A 21,639-nucleotide genomic window follows, 5' to 3' on the forward strand; every position below is an offset into this window, starting at 1 on the left:
AGCAATGATATTTATGATGCACTGAAGATAACAAATCTTCTATGGGTTTCCAACTCAAAATGTGGTCTGAAAACCAAGAGCATCACCTCAAAGCTTGTTAGAAATGCAGACCCTCACGCCCCAGTCCAGACCTATGAAATCAGAATCTGTTTTAACAAGATCCCCAGGTGATGTGTATGAGAAGCACTTTCTATCAGGTCCAGAGTCTTAACGTGAAAGCATAATTAACTTTGGATGAAGATATCTTTGATTCAAAACCCTGTAATTCAGCAATAGACAGTTGAGTGAGCAGTCCAGGTATGTCCTACACGATGATTTCCAGCAAGCTGGATCTCCTTGGTATACCTGCAAGAACCTTTTCTCTTTAGGGGTGTGACTGGTGCCTACCTTCATTGCACTGCAGACCCTTCCAGCCTGTGGCACAGGAACACCCATAGGGGTCTGGGAGACAGAACACGTAGGACTTGCATCCCTCTGGTCCACTACACCTTTCTTTACAAGTTCTGCCAAACGTGTGCAGTTCACAAGCTGTGGGTGAGAAAAAGATGATTCAGAGGCAAATATGCAGCCCTTTGAAATGCAGGATTCTTCTTTTTAAGGGTCTCTCCTAGACCAGTGAACATAGAAAATAATACAATGTAAGCTGTGGAATTGTCAGTGTAAACACACGCTTATGGCCCATTTTATAGATAATGAAACTGCCTCACAGAGAGGACACTGCAGGCACAACACCCAGTAGTGCAGTTTGAGGACTGCACAAACCTAGGGAGTGGCGTTCACATCATAGATGTTGTAGATTTGTACACTTATTACAACTTTTCAGGGGTTGACAATAAAGAGCCTTTAAGAAAGGGCACCTTTTTTGCATTTACACAAAGGTACCATATGGGCTCACAGAGGCCATTTAGCTTCCATTCCCAACTGGGTCCAGATCTAAAATTCTAGATCCAGCAACAATGGCTTTTTACATCCACAGGTTACTCATCAAGCACTTTTGACTTACCCTTCTCACATGTTCTCCCCATGAACCCAGGAGGGCAAATGCATTCTCCGGTATCTTCGTGGCAGATCCCATTGTTCATGCAAGCAGTGCAGACACGGTTACATTCAGGTCCCCACTTCTGAGCTTCACATCCTTTTTTTAAGGAAAACAAGACTATGGTGAGTGGAGCACCTTCATTCCCCAAAGCTTTATTGAGCACCTGATACACGTTAGTCACGTGAGTGGGCACTGGTGAACGAAGATAAATAAAACACAATCTCTGCTCTCTAAAAGCTAAGAGTCCAATGTGGGAAACAGACATGTGATAGAAAATAATGATAACGACAAAGACAGAAGTACCTAATTCTGCCTTAGGGTTGGAATAGGGCATAAAGGAGGGCTTCTCAGAGGAGGTGGTATGTGAGTTGAATCTGCAGGACCCCCTAAGTGGCAAAGAAGATAAGGCTGGAGAGCGTGTTCTGGGCAAAGGCTAGGTCAGGAGGAAAACGTAGTATGTTTGGAGAGCTGCAGTTACGGTTAGAGACAAGAGCAGTGGTTTTCCAAGTGTGACCCCTGACGAGTAGCATCACTATTACCTGGGAATCTGTTGGAAATGCACATCCCAGACTCCCATCAATGACCTATTTACTGGATGAGAAACTCTGGAGGTAGCCTAGCAACCTATGCTTCACAAGTGTTTCAGATAATTCTGAGGCAGGCCAGAGTTTGGGAACCTCCAGTCTAAAGAATGTGGAGAATAACCCAAATGGGAAAAGAATTTGAAAAAGAATACATCCATGTATATATGTAACTGAATCACTTTGCCGTATACCTGAAACTAACACAACATTGTAAATAGTTCAATATAAAATAAAGATTAAAAAAAAATAAAGAATGTGGAGACAGAAGACGGCTAAAAGGGGAAGCAGGAGCTAGTAGCCCCCAAATATTTTTCAGGTAGAAAACATATAAGAAATGAAGCAAGATACAAAATTGACAGTACAAGAATGGTAAAATGCTTCTAGATTCGTGTTTCCTGGCTCTTTCTCTCCAGCACTTGGTGATTTCAGATTGTTATTTAGGATACCTTCTGATAAGGAAAGCTCAGGGGGAGTGGGGTAGGGTGACCGTTTGTGGTCAGGAATTTAGTTTAATTTTTCTTCTGAAAGGAACTAACGTCTTTGTCCCTGAATATTAGTCTCACGGTGGTAAACTTGGACCTGTGCCTACAGCTTATAATATTTTTGGCAAGAACTCCTAGTTATCAGTATTTTCTCTAAAATAATCAGGAAGACTGTCAACACAGACCCAGCCTTACAGGCAACCACTTAATAGATAAAGCTACAAAATGTCTCAAAGCTAATATTTACATGCCTTAATATATAAAGGGAAAAATACTTCTGCACAATTAGTGATTTCTTGAGAGCCAGACCACAGATTATCTTCACATGATGAAAACTAATGATGGCAGACACTGGAGATGAAAGGGGTTCTCCTGTTACGTTAAAGTATGTTTCTAACCCTGCACCGATCTGCAGACCTGTCCCAGCTTCACTCCTAATCCTGGGAAAGAGGAAGGGATTAAGCTCAAGGAAATATTTAAGGTGATCTCTTAGGGATGCAGAAGGCAGGAAAAGAGTTCCTTGATAAGCAACAAGTATGCAGTTAGGCTTCTGTTATTTTCTTCAAAAGCCTCATGGTTTTGTATTTTAGGAAACCATAGATCCGTGGCATACAGAGAGAAATCTTTTTTTTTTTTTTTTAAATGAAAGCTTCTTTCTTTCTTTCTTTCTTTCTTTTTGGCTGTGTTGGGTCTTCGTTTCTGTGCGAGGGCTTTCTCTAGTTGCGGCAAGCGGGGGCCACTCTTCATCGCGGTGCGCGGGCCTGTCACTATCGTGGCCTCTCTTGTTGCGGAGCACAGGCTCCAGACGCGCAGGCTCAGTAGTTGTGGCTCACGGGCCCAGTTGCTCCGTGGCATGTGGGATCTTCCCAGACCAGGGCTCGAACCCGTGTCCCCTGCATTGGCAGGCAGATTCTCAACTACTGCGCCACGAGGGAAGCCCCAGAGAGAAATCGTATAAACTTAATGTTTTCGATAAATCTTTTGCCATGGAGAGAATTTATGCCGAAAAGAAATCCTACACATATAACCAGTTTGATTTTTTTTTTTTTAAGAAATTCACGTTCTTTTATTTATTTATTTATTTATTTATTTATTTATGACTGTGTTGGGTCTTCGTTTCTGTGCGAGGGCTTTCTCTAGTTGCGGCAAGCGGGGGCCACTCTTCATTGCAGTGCGCGGGCCTCTCACTATCGTGGCCTCTCCTGTTGCGGAGCACAGGCTCCAGACGCGCAGGCTCAGTAGTTGTGGCTCACAGGCCCAGTCGCTCCATGGCATGTGGGATCTTCCCAGACCAGGGCTCGAACCCGTGTCCCCTGCATTGGCAGGCAGATTCTCAACCACTGCGCCACCAGGGAAGCCCCAAGCCCACCAGTTTGATTTTTAATACACATCTTTAAGCACTGACTATTCCTAGGGTTCAAATCTACCTGGAGAGATACCTTACAGTTATGAGAAATGGACAAATGCCTTCAACTGTACCTCATTTCTTAGTAAACATCAAAGAGGTCAAACGGAAGGAAGTACTTTTAAATAGGATGGTTGTGGCCCAACTCAAACTTTCTTAGAATGATTTTAGATATTAGCAGTGCTTCTCAGACAGTTTTATTGAAATAAGAGCCAAAGAGAATAAATGTGCTTCTGGCCATCTGAAAAGGAGACAACTTGGAGATCAAAATGTGTTTGAAGTCTTTTGCTTTATCTTAAAACTTCAGGGAAATTTAAAATTCTAATCTATGATAAGTCATGTATGTTTTGTCATTAAAAAAAAAAAAAGCTTTAAACCTTTTACCGTATATCAACATTTGATGTTTCTGATATTGCTGGAAAATCTGCCAATTTACCCGAGACTCTGAGTGCCCCTGGTACATGGTGCTATATCACACTGGAGAGACCATCTTAATGAAATGAATGCAAATTGTGTCCTTGCCATTCAGACTCTCCGAGAGTAGAGAGGAATGAAAGGGGATTTCACCTGCCCAAACTAGATGAATCACACTTTTCATATTTTCATCTGTTGTCATATCGCAGTATCTTTATCTATTTATGTATGTACCTGCTCCGCTTGGGAATTACCCAAGGGACGGTGATTCATCTTATTATCCTTGTATTCTCAACACCAACACAATGCCTGGCAGAGACTTATAATCAACACAGACTTGTTGCATGAATGAATGAATGCATAAACATAATGCAAAGCAAAATAAGTACTCTTCACAAGTTAGCGAAGCTAGTCATTAGAGGAATGACAGGGCATCCCTAGTACTTAGACCTGAAAGCCTGAACATTTAATATCATGAATACCTAACATAACCGGAGAAAATCCAGGGCAAATTTTTTGCTTTCTATAGATCAATTATTTGTAAAAACCACTGGTGACAGTTACTACCCACTTTGATAGTTATCATGGGGGAGAAGTTTTCACCAGTTCTAACTCTTGCATTTTTCAAACCTGAAAACAGAAATCACATTTGAGAGTTAAATGATCTGGAAAGTTGGGATTTACAGGAGACTTAATGTTTAACTAGATATTAGGCCAACCCAGAAGGCCCAACTCATCTCCCTGTAGCAGACACTTTTGGGGAGACTGTCGGGCTCACAGGGGTTACCATTCTGTATGTAGTACGTGGTTCCACCCTTTCTATAGCTCACTGGTCTAGGCGAGTAGACACCTGACACATGGCAGGCCAATCTGATTGTTCATCCTGAGAGTGCAACATTTAGAAGTAAAAGAAACATCACTGAAGCTAAGTTAGGGTAATGGTAGCATCCTAGAGAGAAAGTCCACCCTCCCTCCCCGGTGCTGAGCCCCAGATCTTCCCTGGAAGATCTTTTCTGGAATTTGCTTATCAGCTTTTCCATCAATTTTTTTAAGTCTTCAGTATACTTTCAACTAATCCCTGGTTTTTGCTTAAGTAGCCAGAGTCAGTTTCTGCTACTTCCAACGAAAAATCCTAACACCACACCATCACTTACTCCGGACTATTAGCCTGGTGAAGGCCGAGGTGAAGAGGTTTCCTCCTATGTACCTGGCCGAGTACACTCCAGCATCCTGGGGCTGAGCATGAGGCAGATGCACTTCTAAAATATCAGGTACTTCATGCCGGGGCACTGAATGGATGAAGGAACCTGTAAGGGAGAAAAGCGGAGAACAATGGGTCACACTCAAACACTCCTGTTTCCTTGTCTGCCCCCTCCACTTGATCAGCTTTCCCTGGCCTGATATAGAAAATGTGCTCTAGCATAGTAGATGGGGGGAGAAGAATGAAAAGGCTGAGCTATCGAATGCTCTCCCCAAAGTTGAGAAAAGTATGTTGTTGGAGCAGATAGGTTAGTCTATAGGATCTACCACCAAACACATGAAGGTGAGGGTAGCCTAAATTTCTCATCTTCTGCAGGGAGAGGCAAACCGACAAAGCTGGGGAAAACGTCAGGTAACCTTGCCAACTAATCAATTAAGAGATAACTAGAATCACTACTCCAACCTGTAAGTCATTCATCCACAGAACTCAGAAGAGTCCCCATCAATATTTCAGCGGCATCAGGCAACTGCCACCAGGTGGTGCCAAACCGTAGTCAGACCCAGACAGATTGGGGTTGCGCACTTGACCCCCAGAACCACTGCCAATTGGCTTTCCAGGCTCACTCTGGTCATTTGCTTAGCCTTGCAATCAAACAGCATCCCATTTTACATGGCAGAATTTGAGACCCCACGTATTACATCATGATGGGATTTTATTGTACGTTCATAGTTCATATTGTATATTTGTAAATATACAATGTAGGTACGTGCATTCATATATGTATAAACACCTCCACTTTAATTAACTTAAGTAACCAAACACGTGACCTAAGACAGCTTCTACCATAGAATCTGATTAGCTTGCATCATAGTAGCTTTACTTCAAACATCTGCCCCCAAGACTGCAATAAGATAATGACCCAGTATGTTTTATGCTATCTGATGTCTCACACAACAGTGTTGGAATGACACAAAACTCATACTCACCGTTTTTGTAAATCACTGCATCTTCTTCTTTAATCAATACCTTTTTGAAAGATATGTTCACATTATCTCCTCTGTCCACAGTCATAGTTAAAGTAGCTGGTAGGAAGGAAGCTTTTAAAAGAGAGAGAAAAAACAAATGAGAAAGTGAGGTTATATATCTTTTGAATCAGAAGATGAGGCCTATTACTTGGCAGGAGTCAGCTGGTTTTCATGAGAGCTTAGAGAGCTACCCTGTGAAGGCAGAAGATGCCTCTGAACCAGGCTCAGAAGGACCTGAGCTTTAGGTACATCTGCTTGTTTTCCTCAGCGCCTGCTGACCTGGGCACAGGGTCCTGAAAGACTCCCACACAGACACCGCGTGGTGCAGATAGTGACATGCGGCGGACCCAGAGGGAGAGTGGTGGAGATCAAAACACACCGTGAGCCCTGGAATTAGACAGTCCTGGGCTTAAGGCCACCCTCTGCCACTTACTGAACCTCTTTGACCCAGTTACTTCACCTCTGAAAATCTCAGCTTCCTCATCTGTAATTTAGGAGTAAAAGTATTTACCTTAAACGGTTGTTAGGAATAGTAAATGATGTATGCCAAACCCCTGGGTGCTTAGAAGAGGTCAGGATCCTTCCCAAACATAAACAAAGGCCACGCTGCTGTGGTGACACGTGCAGTGTGGCCATGAGTGGCAGGGACGGCAGGCGGGGGACCGCAGGGGCCACTTTCGGGGGCTCCCTCTCACCTGAGGAGGCGCTTCATTTAGCAATCTAACTGCTCTCTGCGACATGCCCTTAGGCTCCTGTGAGGACTATCTGACCATTTCAGGCTGTTGTTCCTCTCTCTGTGGTCTGTTTATATTTTCTGCTCCTTTGTGTGAAGATTGTTTAGCTGACCGTGGGACTTCTCGCTCAGCATTGTATTCTGAAAAGGAACCGAGATTCTCCACTCGGCTCAACTCCAGTGTGGCTTTACTTTTTCCCCATTCTGTGGCTTTTTATTATTTCAGACTTTGCACCTCTTTTTTTTTTTTTTTTTTTTTAAGGATTTTCTTATTTATTTATTTATTTATTTATTTATTTATTTATTTATTTATTTATTTTTGGCTGTGTTGGGTCTTCGGTTCGTGCGAGGGCTTTCTCCAGTTGCGGCAAGCGGGGGCCACTCTTCATCGCGGTGCGGGGACCGCTCTTCATCGCGGTGCGCGGGCCTTTCTCTATCGCGGCCCCTCCCGTCGCGGGGCACAGGCTCCAGACGCGCAGGCTCAGCAATTGTGGCTCACGGGCCCAGCTGCTCCGTGGCATGTGGGATCTTCCCAGACCAGGGCTCGAACCCGTGTCCCCTGCATTAGCAGGCAGATTCTCAACCACTGCGCCACCAGGGAAGCCCGACTTTGCACCTCTTAAGCTCCCTGTTTTGGGTGTCGGAACACAGTCACACCAGAGTTCCCCTGCCGCCCAACCGGCCACCTCCCGCACTCATGGCTCTAGGTGGATCGTTCTCTGCTGAGGACTAACAAAGGGCATCCACAAGCCAGCCTTGCACCTTGGGCTTCCTGATGACACAAGAGTCTGACTTGTACACAGTACGCATAGACTGATAATCATGTGACTCGACTGGATCATGAAAACAATAAGCCCCTATTGACCAGGCATTGTTCTAAGCACTTCACACATATTTAATTTTCGTAATATCTCTAGGAGATAGGTACTACAATTATCCTACTTTTACAAATGAGGAAATCAAGGTCCAGAGAAGTCAAGTAACCTGTTAAAGATTACACAGCAAGTTCACAGGAGAGCCAGGATTTGAAGAAGGTAGCTCAGCTCCAGAGGCCTTTCATAGGTGATATAACACCTTATTTTATAAATGAGATTGCTGAGGCCTAGGTTAGAAGATGACTTGCTTGAGATCATTTGGATTAATTAACTCACAGACCTTAACTACGAACACAATTCACTTATTCCTTAAGCAGTGGAGAAGAAAGTAGAAGGTAGTAAAAGTTATAAACAAAGGTGCTTCTCATGGATGAAAAATAATTGAGCTAAATTTCAGTTGTCTCCTTTAATTTAATGATAAATAAAAACTGAGAGTAATAATGTCATTTTATGTCCGTTGTTATTTTGTATAATTTCATAACAGCCCTGTGAAGACCAGATATCCACAGTCTGTCAGTGTGGAGATGGAGTTAAGGGTGACGAAGTCCCTTCCCAAGGCCTCCTAACAGTAAGTGTGAAAGTTGAGACACAAACTCAAGAGCTCCACACTTGTTCCAGACATCGGCCCTCCAGACTCATCCTGCTCCAGGCCTGGCATCCTTACCTCTCACTTCCAGCCATTCTGAACTGTACTCAGTCCCTCGAACAGATCACGTGATCACTCACGTCCAAGTCATGAACTTTCTCCCTGCTCCTCTGCTCCTTCCTTTCCCCTGTGTCTCACCAAGTCCTACTCATTCATCGGTCTCCATTTAGATGTCACTTTCTCCAGGGGCCTTACACAATCCTGGAATCCAGGTTAAGTGCCGTCATACTGCCTTCCATATACCCTGCCCTTCCCCATTACGGCCCCACTCATACTAGGCTGAGCATTCCAGGAGGGTAGGCTCATGGCGGTTTTGAAAAGCAGCCCAGGGATCAGACCCAAGTTTACCTTCCCAGGTCCAACACGGGAAACCACGTATATGAATGCTTCTAATTACAATAGTTATAAGACTTACCTATTAATATGAAATCATAATAGTCCTCATCAGATATGCATTTGGTAATGATTAAATTACATAGCAATGTAAAGAAAGTTGCTAGGGAGATGTCAGGCACATAATAAGTATTCAGGAAATGTTAACTTCATTGTGTTTCCCATGTGTGGCACAAATAGAGGTTTAAGAATACTTGTGGAATGAAAGAATAAATGAATGAATCTGATTTCAAATTTTCCTATTTTCCTCATACATTTAACATGCTCATTTGAGTTATTTAGATACAAATGGCTCCTCTCGGTCAACTTCACAAATCATGTTTGGGAAATTGGATGTTCTTAAAGCAAAGCCATTTCTCAAACTAAAAGAGGAAGAAAAGTAACCTAGGTTTCTTCCGATGGAACACTCTGTAATAGATCTTTGGATATGAAAACGTTCCAAACTTCATTTATACCTCCCTGCCCCCAGATGCAATGTGCAGGGAGGTTTGAAAAAACTGCTTTTGACTTTTTTGGATGATGCCATTGATAAAAATCCCTTTGGCCATTTGGAGTATGTGAGCCAATTTAAGCTGTGTTTTGGCACGTCTCAAATGGATTTTCCACTTCCTCCCCAGATGCACGAGTCAGCAGCAAGCAGGGATATAGTGATGTTTATCCTATCCTGCTGTGTCCCTAGGCAGGCACTCCTGAGTTCCCGTGGTTTTACCAGGGAATTAAGAGCGTCATGAAGACACAGTGTTGGAGATTTTCTTGACTCACCATAAAGGATATCACTTTCCTTGCACCATATTTCAGCCGTTGGATGGTCAACAAAAGAAAATCAGTTCAACAGCTTGAGTTGATGTTGTTATTCAAATACAGGAGAGAAAATACTTCCTATTTTTCTATTTTGTCTAAACCTCCACAATTATGTTAAAAGATGTTATTAACATTTTCCACAGTTGAGTAGTAAAATTAATAGTCCCGCTAAATTACTGCTCATTCCAAGGCACTAAATAATGACAATTACTGAACATTTACTGTGAGCCAGATAACGTTGGTGATTTCATTTGATTCTCAAATGTACGTGGTAAAGTCTCTATCCCCATTTATTTTTTCAAATGAGCAAACTATGATTTCAGGGAAGTAATTTGCGCTGGGTTATACCAGCGGTTGCAGAGCTAGGCTCAAACCCATGTCTGACTAACCTCCACTCCCGTATCTCTGTGCTCTAGGTTGCTTTTTGGGGTTTCAACTAGAGTTGTTGTACTTGATAAAACAAGTGCTCAGAATTGGGGTGGGTGGTTGAAGTAAGTGAGAGTGATATAGAGAGGGTAGTGCAGTAAATACAGACTCTGAAGCCAGACCGCTTGGCATTAAATCCTATTCCCACCATTTACAAACTGCTATTGTTATTATTATGTAAATTGTTCTGCAATGTCTCACTTTACAGCGAGATTTCAGGAACCTATCTACTGTGTCAATCAAATCTTACACTCATGGGAGCTGGCTTCTTGCGTATACCATCTTACTCTTATTTAAAACCTAAGATGCTTTTGAAGATATTATTATACCCATTTCACAGATGATGAAAAATGAGACCAATAGAAGTTGAATAACTTGCTTAAGGCCATACAGCTGGTAAGTGGTAGAGAAAGAATTAAACTCAGGTGAATGTGAGTCTAAAAGCCATCTTCTCTTCACTGTTCCTAACTATCCATGCCTATCTTAGCCTCATTTAACTGAACTTAAACTATGCTTTACCTGTGCTGACCTGGACTCTCACGTTGGAGGGATCATTACGGTTGGTTTTTGACTCCCAATATTCTGTTTTAATTTGCTCTACGGATTCTTATTTATACATTTTCAGGACAGCCCAGAAAGGGCACTTCTCATGTCAATCCTGTGAGACCACTGGGGCACAAATCTCAGATCATCTTCATTCAGAATGTGGACATATCAGCAGAAGGACATAACTCTTTACACAAGTCAGATCCCAAATGACACATGTGAAAAATAACAGAGCCGACTTTTCAGCCACGATAGCTTTGGCACACCTCACATCCCTTTGTTCAACCTCTCTTCCCTCACCAGAGAGCTGCATTCCTGGGAATTTCTGTTGTGCACTTTTCCCACTCGCCTGATGCCATTTAAAGGTGAATGTTATAGTTTTGCTAAGAGGGCCTTTTCCCTCATTTGTGATGAATAATGATTTTATCACTTTGATCTTAAAATGAGCTTGCTGCCTTCAAATTTTTAAATTACCGCCATTAGCAAATTCAAAGAAATATTTTCAGGTAGACCCCAGCTAAGGGCTGACTCTAACCCTTTGCTACTCAAAGTATGGTCCTCAGCCCAGGAACATCTTATCCCCTGGAACCTTGTTAGAAATGCAGAATCTCAGGACTCTCCCCAAGGATCTACTGACTCAGAGTCTGCATTTTAACAAGACCCTTAGGGTGATTTTATAAGCATTTTTAACCTTGAGGAGCAGTAATCTAAAAAACCTACAGACTCCTATATAAAAATCTGACAATCAGAAATGTGCAGAGGTGCATTATTTATCTGGATCAGTTTTACAATTAAAAATCAAATCCTAAAGAGCTCACAATGTCATTGTCTCATGAAATGACTCATCCTCAGTCCACAGTCTCGTGTGGTTATGATGATGTTAATTTGGTGAGGACCCCTTCATTTTAGTTATAACCAACCCAGAGAAAGGGACTGAGGGTGAGGGGCCAGATCATTTCCATCAGAACAAGGAGAGGTCATTTCTGCTGGAATCTGTACCTTCTTCCCAGTAGATAGCATCAAGAGCACCAGAAGTCTACCTGCCTGTCCAAACTTGGGAGCCTTAGGGCAGAACACAGTCATTAAATAATGTTTACAATGACATCTCCTCCAACTGCCATGAGTTTGGTGGACTGGCCTAAAGATACAGCTTAGGATCCACTTCTATTTTGGGAGAAAGGTTCCATCACATCACTGCTTTGTGAGGCATAGAAAGGAGTAGTACTCTTCCTTTGCAGAAGGCTCTCAAGGTCCTCCTTCAAAAATTCTGGTGTTCTGTGAGTTGGGCCTGGGTACTCAACTTCTAAAATTAAATCATGTAGCCTGAAAAAAAGGGCCCCAATTCTTCATCCCTCCCTGTAACCATACTCTTGGCCATGTAATTGTGTAATACCCTCCCATTCTGACTTTAGGCTCAGCTGTTTGACTTGCTTTGGGCGATAAAAGTGAGACAGAAGTGAGAGCATACAGTACTAAGACTAGGTTTCAGAAGCCTCGTGTGCTTCCGCTTGCTCTCTTGCACCCCTGCTGTCTCCATGAGAACAAATCTATATTAGCCTGCTAACAGATAAGTTACGTGGAACAGAGCCAAGGTAGCCCAACCAAGGCCAGCCTAATAAGCCTATAGCCAGCCAATAACCATACACATGAGAAAGCTGCCCAGTCAAGATCAGTAAAGCCACCTCATCAACCCAGCTGACTTAGACTCACAAGCTATGAATGCTTATCATTGTATGCCACCGTGGTTTTGGTTGTGTGTTACACAGCATTACTATGTCAATAGATAACCACGATATCAAGTAACTAATTAAATTGAGTTATTGAGAGATGTTTCCCTTAATTTTTTATTTCCACCATATTTTTCCTCTGAAAACATTAACTTCTGTTAAGAATACTCAGAGGCAAAGAAAACAAATAAGGAATCAAATGAAAAAATGAAAAATCAATGAGAAAGCTCAAAATAGCCCATAGTTTGGCGGTGGACACTTGTCTTCATTGCTGTGAATCATATTATATACACGTAACATGTTCATATCTCCATCAGGACCATGGAGCCCTTAGTAGAACATGTGATATATTTCATTTCATCTCATGAACTAGGCACAAGGTCTAGTGAAAGGATTGTATGTGAGGGAGTTGGACTAGATGATCTCTTATCTCTAATGCTCTCAGGCAGCTCATACCCAGCCTGAGTGAACAGCTGCCAAGACAAGAGGCAGGTGTGGGTCTCAGTGGACCTCACCTGCCCACAACCAAGGGGCATGTTACCTTGTTGGCGCATCTTCATGGTCCGTATCCTTATTGCCTCTCCTCGAACTCGCCCTTCACAGAAATAAGCACCATTGATTTTACTAGCCTTTTCTCTCTTCCAAACAACTTTTTTAGCCCATTCTCTGGTTGCGTCTTGAGTAACTTCCAGTGGATCCTGGTGCTGGTTCATTAAGGCTTCAAAGTCCCTTCCTATGATGATGGGCTCATGGGGGCGCCATCCAGAGGCAATGCAGGTGAGGGATGTCTCAGCGTCAGACACGAGAGGTAGGGAATTGATCAAGATCAGGTCCATGGCACCGTCCACTGTTGCTAAAAGGAAAAGAGGGAACATAATGTATGAGGAAGGTTATTAACATGGCCCCACAGGATAAGCTAGTGTTTACAAAGCCTTGTCTAAAAATAACTGTGTGAGCAGTCTTTCTAAAATGCTACTCTGATCATGTGCCTATCTTTCATTGGACAAAATCCAAAACTCTTTACCATGGCATCAAGACTCTTCATCACCTAGACCCTGCTAACCACTCCTGCCCCATTGCACGCCCTATCTGTAATGGACTATCAGTTATTCTCCATTCCCAAAACAAGATGTGCACTAGGTGTCTTTACGCATTACAGTGCCTGAGACATAGTTAAGTATTCAGTAAGTGTTTGCTGAATTGAGACAAATTCATGATAATGGCATTATTATCATTATCATGAACTGAATAAATATCATTATTTATCATTAATTATTGATCAATTAATGATAATGTGGTTCTACCCCAATAATAAAGTATTCTAAAGAAATATGTCAATGACATACACCATATGCTAACTTTATAGACTCTCATCATTATCAAAGTATTGCCTGATTCCACATTAAATTCCGCAAGGTAAGGGAGGGACTGAGTGAAGTCTACATTTCCCTCTGACCCTCATCTTTGAAATGAGCCTAGTAAGACCTGTCTTGCAGAATTCTTGTAAAGATTAAATGAGATAAACTACATAACCTGCCAAGCACTGTGTCTGCAATATACAGGGTACTCAATGACCATTATTTCATTTCTCTTTATTCTGTTTTCTGAACACCTAGCCCCAAATCTCAAATCTTCCCAAATGTAAAAACAAAATCCTACCTGACTTTTAAGATTTCCGAAGTCATAAAGCACATTTACAAAAAGAAAACCCTCTCATTTCACTTTCTCTCTCTCCCTCTCCCTCTTTCCCTTTCTCTTCTCATTTCCAAAGTTTCAAAGATAAGCAAATGGAATCTGTGCCTATTCTCTCCTCTTGGTGAATGTGGAAATACCAGGGATGGAGGTTGTTTCCTGGTTCCAGTGATGGTTGATTCTCAAGTCTACGTAAAATGATCAGGAGACTGGGAAGGTCAAGCACAGTGGGTGACGAGGGCTACTGGAGTCTCAGGGACCTTTATGTAGATGTAAAGTGATTCAAGTAGGTTCCATGTTATCTCATTTAATATTCATCAAATTCTCTCCTGGGAGTATGCGCCATTATCTCATTTTTTTTTTTTTTTTTTTTTGGCTGTGTTGGGTCTTCGGTTCGTGCGAGGGCTTTCTCTAGTTGCGGCAAGCGGGGGCCACTCTTCATCGCGGTGCGGGGACCGCTCTTCATCGCGGTGCGCGGGCCTTTCACTGTCGCGGCCCCTCCCGTTGCGGGGCACAGGCTCCAGACGCGCAGGCTCAGTAGTTGTGGCTCACGGGCCCAGCTGCTCCGCGGCATGTGGGATCCTCCCAGACCAGGGCTCGAACCCGTGTCCCCTGCACTAGCAGGCAGATTCTCAACCACTGCGCCACCAGGGAAGCCCTATCTCATTTTTAAATATAAAGAAATTAGGGCTTATAAGATTGAGTAGCTTATTCTATCTTCCACAGCTATTGAAGTCAGAGCTGGAATTCAAATTCTCACTGGTCTTTCAGTTCCTTAGCTATACCATGCCCTTTCCTACCTCAAAACCTTTGGACATGCTGATCCTTGTGCCTGGAATGCTCTTTTCCACTCTTTGCATGGCTAATTTCTCTCATCCTTTGGGGTCTTAGCTTAAATGCCTGTCTCATGGAGGTCTTCTTTACCTATCTTATCTACAATATCTACACACTCTCATCCCACCACCCTCAATTCAGCCTCCTATTTGTTTCCTTCATAAAGATTACCACAACCTGTGATTATTTTATCTGATCTCTCTCCTCCTAGATGATACATTCCATTAGGATGAGAATTGAAGCTGTTTTATTTGCATTGATTTACATAGGAATATTCTGCCTATTCTCAGCATATAGAGGACTCAATAAATATTTGTTGGCTAGATGGATGCATGGATGGACAGATGGACAAATTTTATACCAGATCTAACTCAATTTCACCAATTCACTTGGCTCCCACTTGTTGAAAAATGAGGTTAAAAATGAAAGTTCTCTTCTATTTACAATAGCCAAGACATGGAAACAACCTAAATGTCCATTGACAGATGAATGGATAAAGAAGATGTGATATATATATACACACACCCCATGGAATATTGCTCAGCCATAGAAAATGAAATAATGCCATTTGCAGCAACATGGATAGACCTAGACATTATCATATTAAGTGAAGTAAGTGAGAAAGAGACAAATACCATATGATATCACTTATATGTGGAATCTGAAATATGACCCAAATGAACCAGTCTATGAAACAGAAACAGACTTGTGGTTGCCAAGCGGGAGGGGCGGTGGGGAAGGGAAGGATTGGGAGTTTGGGGTTAGCAGCTGCAAACTATTATGTACAGGATGGATAAACAACTGCATAGCACAGGGAACTATATTCAATATCTTGTGATAAACCATAATGGAAAAGAATATGAAAAAGAATATATGTATGTATAACCGAATCACTTCGCTGTACAGCAGAAATTAACACAACATTGTAAACCAACTATACTTCAATAAAATTTTTTTAAAAAATGAAAGTGCTCTTCTGAGTCTAAACTGACCCCTTTGCCCATATTTACAAGACTGTTTTGATAATTACTGAGTTTATTGGGGGGGGGGAGCAAATGTTATGCTTTTACAAAATGCTATAGAAAGGTGATCAGTGGTTGCTGAGGGTTTGGAGCTGACTGGTATTCATTTACCAGACCTACTTATGCCAAGCACTGTGCCTGCCATGAAGTCCTCATACAATTTGTTTTCAATGGCATTTGCCAATGTTTGATGTATACAGTGATGTTTTGAGGATGATCCTATTAGGAGTTACATTTTTATCTGATTCACTAAGAAGAATTTCAAAGTCAAGTCTTAATGTAAGTAGGAGTTGGTGTTGCAATATTTTTCTTGTAATATTAACTCAGTACGCTGAGGGAAGAAATCTTGAGTAGAATGGGTTCCCAAGCCTGACCCTCAAACATCTATCTTGCTTCTAGCCTCATTGGTTTAACTTTAGGATTTCAAGAGAGGGAACAGAGGTTAGGATAAGAAAAGCATCACAAGAGAGAATGAGCTAGGAAACCTAGCCGTGGAATTACAGCCTCCAAAAATAACACCAGAGCACAGTTACCCGTCCACACACACACACACACACACACACATCCAGCCCTGCCTCTGAGTAAGCACCACCTCATCTCCCACACTCACTCCTTCCAGGCATGTTCCCAGAGAGAGTCATCAAGAGGAAGGAAACACTGTAATTCTTTCAGCTCCAGTGGGATCCACCCCCATTTCTAGGGCCAGCTGAGTGATTTGCCAAAACCAAGGGCTCTGCTCTGAACTCACCGAACTGCATTAGCACTGGCCGTGGTTTATTTAATGACTTTAGGAAATAATAGAAAAAGCAGTTGATTTGAAAAGACAACCACACTGCATCTGTAAATTATTTCTAGGTATGGGTCTAGTTTCTTTTTCCTTTTGTTCCTCCCAGCTCTCTCCCTTTACTTTCAGGGATAGAAAGGGAAACTGTATACTCTGAGAGTCTGGATTTGACTACACTTTGCTACCCTTATTCAGCAGGTCAGTTACAGGAAGCACTCTTCCACCCGTGAGTTCTCTGTCCTTTGTACTGCCACTTACAATAAAATATCAGAAGAATTTTGTACATGAGTTTTAGATACAGGAAGAAATACTTACCACGTTCCTGGAATGAATTTTAAAAATCATCTGTTTAGCTTTCCTAAAACAAGAATCAGTATTTGTTCTTGTTTGCATATGCCCCAGGGAATTTCTGGAAGGTGATACAGGAAGCTAAGAACAAGGGTGACCCATTAGGGGAGAATGAGGTCACTGGGGTGACGATGACGGGAGGAACACTTTTCACTGTACACGTAATGTATACAATGCTCTTGAACCACTGGAATATTATCTACACATAAAAATTAAATGTAAAAAAGTAAATGTTGGGGCTTCCCTGGTGGCGCAGTGGTTGAGAATCTGCCTGCCAATGCAGGGCATATGGGTTCGGGCCCTGGTCTGGGAAGATCCCACATGCCACGGAACAACTAGGCCCGTGAATGCAGGGGACACGGGTTCGAGCCCTGGTCTGGGAAGATCCCACATGCCGCGGAGCAACTGGGCCCGTGAGCCACAATTACTGAGCCTGTGCATCTGGAGCCTGTGCTCCGCAACAAGAGAGGCCGCGATAATGAGAGGCCCACGCACCGCAATGAAGAGTGGCCCCCACTTGCCGCAGCTAGAGAAAGCCCTCACACAGAAACGAAGACCCAACACAGCCATAAATAAATAAAATAAATAAATAAAGATACATGAAATTGCTAAAATTAAAAAAAAAAAAGTAAATGTTAACTGCTCTTCCCTTAAAAAGGTGCACTTGTAAGGGAATCTAGAGCCAGAAAAATATATATGTCTCTCATCATTTATCCCTACACTCACTCCAAATCTTTTTGGATCACATCCATATAACGCATTTTTTTTTTTCTCTCAACTTTGGACTAGTAATAGAAAATGTGACATCACTCCACAATGCTGAAAAAAAAATTGATTAAAATAAAATTTAAGAAAAGGGAGGAGGAGAGTGGCCCAACTTCACCTTTCAAAGAGAAGAGAGAAGCAGACGCCCTACTGCCACAGGTACAATTGTAGCCTGTGGCTTCTCAAAAGGGTTCTGCTACTGGCACAATGACAGGTGTAACTGCTACTGTGACTGATGCTACCCAGGGATCTGCTATTGGTGACATATTCCTGAGAACAAATGCCAAGAGACAGAGCCCACCTGGGCTTGCACAGCTATCCGTCCCCAAACCAGCACCTTTTCTTCCACTACAAAACTATCCTCTCCAAGTCCTGTCGCAGACAGGTTTTGAGTTGTTTCACTACAACCACAGCCAGAAGAGCTTGGATCAAATTCATTAATCAGTTCAATTCACACTTCTAACATCAAGACTAAGAGTCTGCTGTAAGTAAGATGCATATGGAATTTCATACCTCTTAACGTGTTTTGGGGATTGATATTATTTTTCCTCAGCAAAGATCTCACACAAACACTTTTCAATATTTGCATAAAAGTGTGTCTTGTTTGTAAGGAGATACTGGCCAATGTAGCACGGCATGCATCGGGTTAACAAATGACTGTTCATCACAGTTGAAGCATAACAATATCCTACAACATTGTTCTGCTCATTATGTTTTCTGTGTGCTGTACGGAACAGCATCTAACATTTCGCAGTAACATTTTCTCACTAAATCTCATTGTGGTGAACACAAAATGCTGCTTAAATCTTCTTTTTGTGTATAGATTTTCTTTTTTTTTTAATTTTAGTAATTTTTTTTCTTTTTTTTTTTGGCTTCATTGGGTCTTAGTTGTGGTGCGCGGGATCTTCATGGAGGCGCGCAGGCTTCTCTCTAGTTGGGGTGCGCAGGCTTCTCTTTAGTTGTGGTGTGTGGGTTTTCTCTCTCTCATTGAGGGGCGCCAGCTCAGTAGTTGCGGTGCATGGACTTAGTTGCCCTGCGGCATGTGGGATCTTAGTTCCCTAACCAGGGATCAAACCCACGTCCCCTGCATTGGAAGGTGAATTCTTTACCACTGGAGCACCAGGGAAGTCCCTGCATATAGATTTTCTTATACTCACTATTGCTTCTGTAAAAATATAATAACACCCCCTGAGGAAACGTAAAAATAAGAGAAATCCCCTAAGAAAGAACACAGAAAATGGACCAGGTGTGGCTGACAGGGACCAAAAATAAAACGGAGTCAGGCAGTCACGACAGACCTGGGACTGAGTCACGTAACTCTTTCTTAGAAAAACCACAAAAAAATTCCCTATAAGGACTTCTGATTCTGCTAAAGTCCTACCTGGAAAAGCCCCTAATGAGAAGCTTGGATGACAGCCAATGATCTAAAACTTGTGGTCAGGCTTCAAGGGCCATCCAGTTCCCTTATGACTCTCCCAACCATGGCTTCTGCAGCGTCCCTGGTTTGCAAACCTTGAGGACAACAAAACTGTCCTTTTGCTTCAAGATAATCCTGATTCTTTCCTGGGATTGATTTCTAATTTAGGATGACACTTTGAATAATGACCCATCATCTAAGACATGGAAATATCTTTCTTTAAAAACAGTCATAGAAAGGACTGTGGACCTAAATCTACACCCATGTAATAGAACCAAACTGAATTAGAAATGAGAGGCACAGTCATGCTTTTCAAACTGTGTTTCAAGGAGTTGTTATTTCTCATTTTCTAAAAAAGGTATTCCAGAACTTTCTGAGAGCGGCGGAGGTGAAATTAACAGAGCGTATTCCAGATGTCCCCACACACATACACACTCTCACTGAGCAGCTCAACTTTCATCTGTTTGTTTTGTATTTCGGCTCCACATAAATTTTCATTTGGGAGAAAGGAATTTGCTTAAATAAAACATAAAAGCTCAAAGGTCATCACTTTTAACAATTTTACTTTTACAGATGAAGAAAATGAAAGGTTAAATGAATAAATATCAATGAAAATACATGCCCCTGCCTCACAAGGTGCTGACTCCAATTAGTCTGCTGTGCCCCTCCACCCACATTCAAGTTTAGCACAGCTGCAGAGGCAAGTTCTGATTAACACAGCTCCCCAACCTTTGAAGCACTTGCCAGCTAAGAGGAAAAAGCAGGTTAAATTACTGCAAAGTGGGGCTATTCCCTTGTGCTTCTTATTACCTCAGAATTGTGGTGTTGGGTGGAGTTTCACTAATACGTGTTTGGAATAAGGTATCACATCTTCGGAACGACTGTCTGTATGATTTCTTGGAAGTTTGGTATTGACTATGTTTCAAATTTTTCCAAAGTGTCCTTGGTTGTCTCACCTTCGTAACAGCAGCAGATTATCTTAGAGTTCTAAATATGTAAAATGACAATGAGCACTACCTTGGCCAAAAGTATTTTTGAAATCAGGGGATTGGCAATGAACTGATAAGGTCTTGGCCAAAAGCATTTCTGAAATCAAGGCCCTGACAATGAGCAAAGAAGCAAAGACATCCCCAAAACTATCCAAGATTATTTGGTGGAACTGTTTGGATTTTAGTTTAGTGATTTTTTTATGGTGTCCAGAAAAGGAGAATTCTCTTCAGTTTAAAAAAAAAAAACTCATTAAATTATTTATATGTCTACTCATCCATTAACAAATTTATTGAGCACCTCCCATGTGCTAAGGTACTGTATTTGACCCTGGAGACACAACAATGAATAAAACAGATCTGATCTCAACCCGTACGTAACTTACAGGCAAATGTGGAAGACAGACATGGCAAACCAATCACATAAATAAATATAACACTGGAACCATGATAGGTACCATGAGAGAGAATTATAAGGTGCTATGGGATAGCATAACAGTGAACTTAATCAAACTTGGCTGGTGTGGAGAAATGGTTTATGAATCAGGTAAGGCTCCCTGAGGAAGCGACATTTGGCCTGAAGGAGAGTTGCAATTACCAGGACAAAGCGAAAGGGATATGAGAAGAGAGTCAGGAAAGTTTTCCCCCAAAGGGTAACTACTGAGCAGGATTTTGAAGAATGAGTAAGTGTTTAATAGGACTCACCACTAGAATGTTCTCTCTTGGTTAATGTCAACATCCTAAAGTTGACACTAATTTCTTTTTATTGGATTCTAAGAACTACTGGCACCATTTCTATGTGTCAACTCTATGTGAAAGTATTTTTCGCATCTCCTCTCCCTTCTTGTGTCCCCAGAAGAAATCCTGTTCCCAGGCATGTTTCCAATATTTTAATCTTTTGTTTGTTTGTTTGTTTCCAGGATACTTTTATGTATGTAATAAGTCTCTGAGCAATAATTTCATCCTCAAATTTCCTTCCAAGAAGATAGTGGGCAATTAACGAGAAGATACCAACATGCACAAGCCTGGAAATAACCAAAGGAAGTTGCTAACTTTTTACATGCACGGTTGGGAGTTAGACAAGGACACCCTTGATATGACTAGGCTGGGTCTCTCTAACAACAAACTGCTCTCACTCAGGAGTTGCGCCACGCCTGTCTGCCCCAAGGGCATGCCCATTTCCCATCCCCGCCTCCCTGACAAACAGGACCCTCGTCCGCCTGCTGGAGGAGACAGCATCCCACCCCACCTGCTCCGTGAACGCCAGAAATTTTCCATCCAGGATAAATACCGCATGTTCTAGTTAGAACATCAGAATTGCCACCAGTCAGTTAGCAAGCAAGTTTTTATTTTATACAGGAGTAGACACGGCATCCACAGAATAAGACTTCACTAAACGCCCAGCACATACGCACACTTACATGCAAAACTCCATTTCTGTAAGGTGGGGCTGGAGGAGGCATGGTACCATCAAATCAAGGATTGTTTAAACTG

At 42.1% G+C, this 21,639-nt stretch overlaps 1 protein-coding gene across 3 annotated transcripts in view; it reads right to left on the reverse strand.

Moving 5' to 3' along the window:
- The window catches only part of TEK (TEK receptor tyrosine kinase), a 103,243-nt gene that overhangs the window by 46,827 nt on the left and 34,777 nt on the right, over positions 1-21,639 (reverse strand). For all 3 annotated transcript variants that reach the window (XM_007176838.3, XM_007176837.3, XM_007176836.3), the window contains exons 2-6: positions 12,839-13,150; positions 6,112-6,222; positions 5,079-5,231; positions 1,004-1,135; positions 388-528 (exon numbers count right to left, since the gene is read on the reverse strand). In XM_007176838.3, coding sequence (XP_007176900.1) covers positions 388-528; positions 1,004-1,135; positions 5,079-5,231; positions 6,112-6,222; positions 12,839-13,150 — 849 coding nt within the window. The remainder of the gene's footprint in view (positions 1-387; positions 529-1,003; positions 1,136-5,078; positions 5,232-6,111; positions 6,223-12,838; positions 13,151-21,639) is intronic.

The sequence above is a fragment of the Balaenoptera acutorostrata genome, chromosome 6 (assembly GCF_949987535.1).
Source record: "Balaenoptera acutorostrata chromosome 6, mBalAcu1.1, whole genome shotgun sequence".
In the NCBI taxonomy this organism is placed as follows: Eukaryota; Metazoa; Chordata; class Mammalia; order Artiodactyla; family Balaenopteridae; genus Balaenoptera; species Balaenoptera acutorostrata.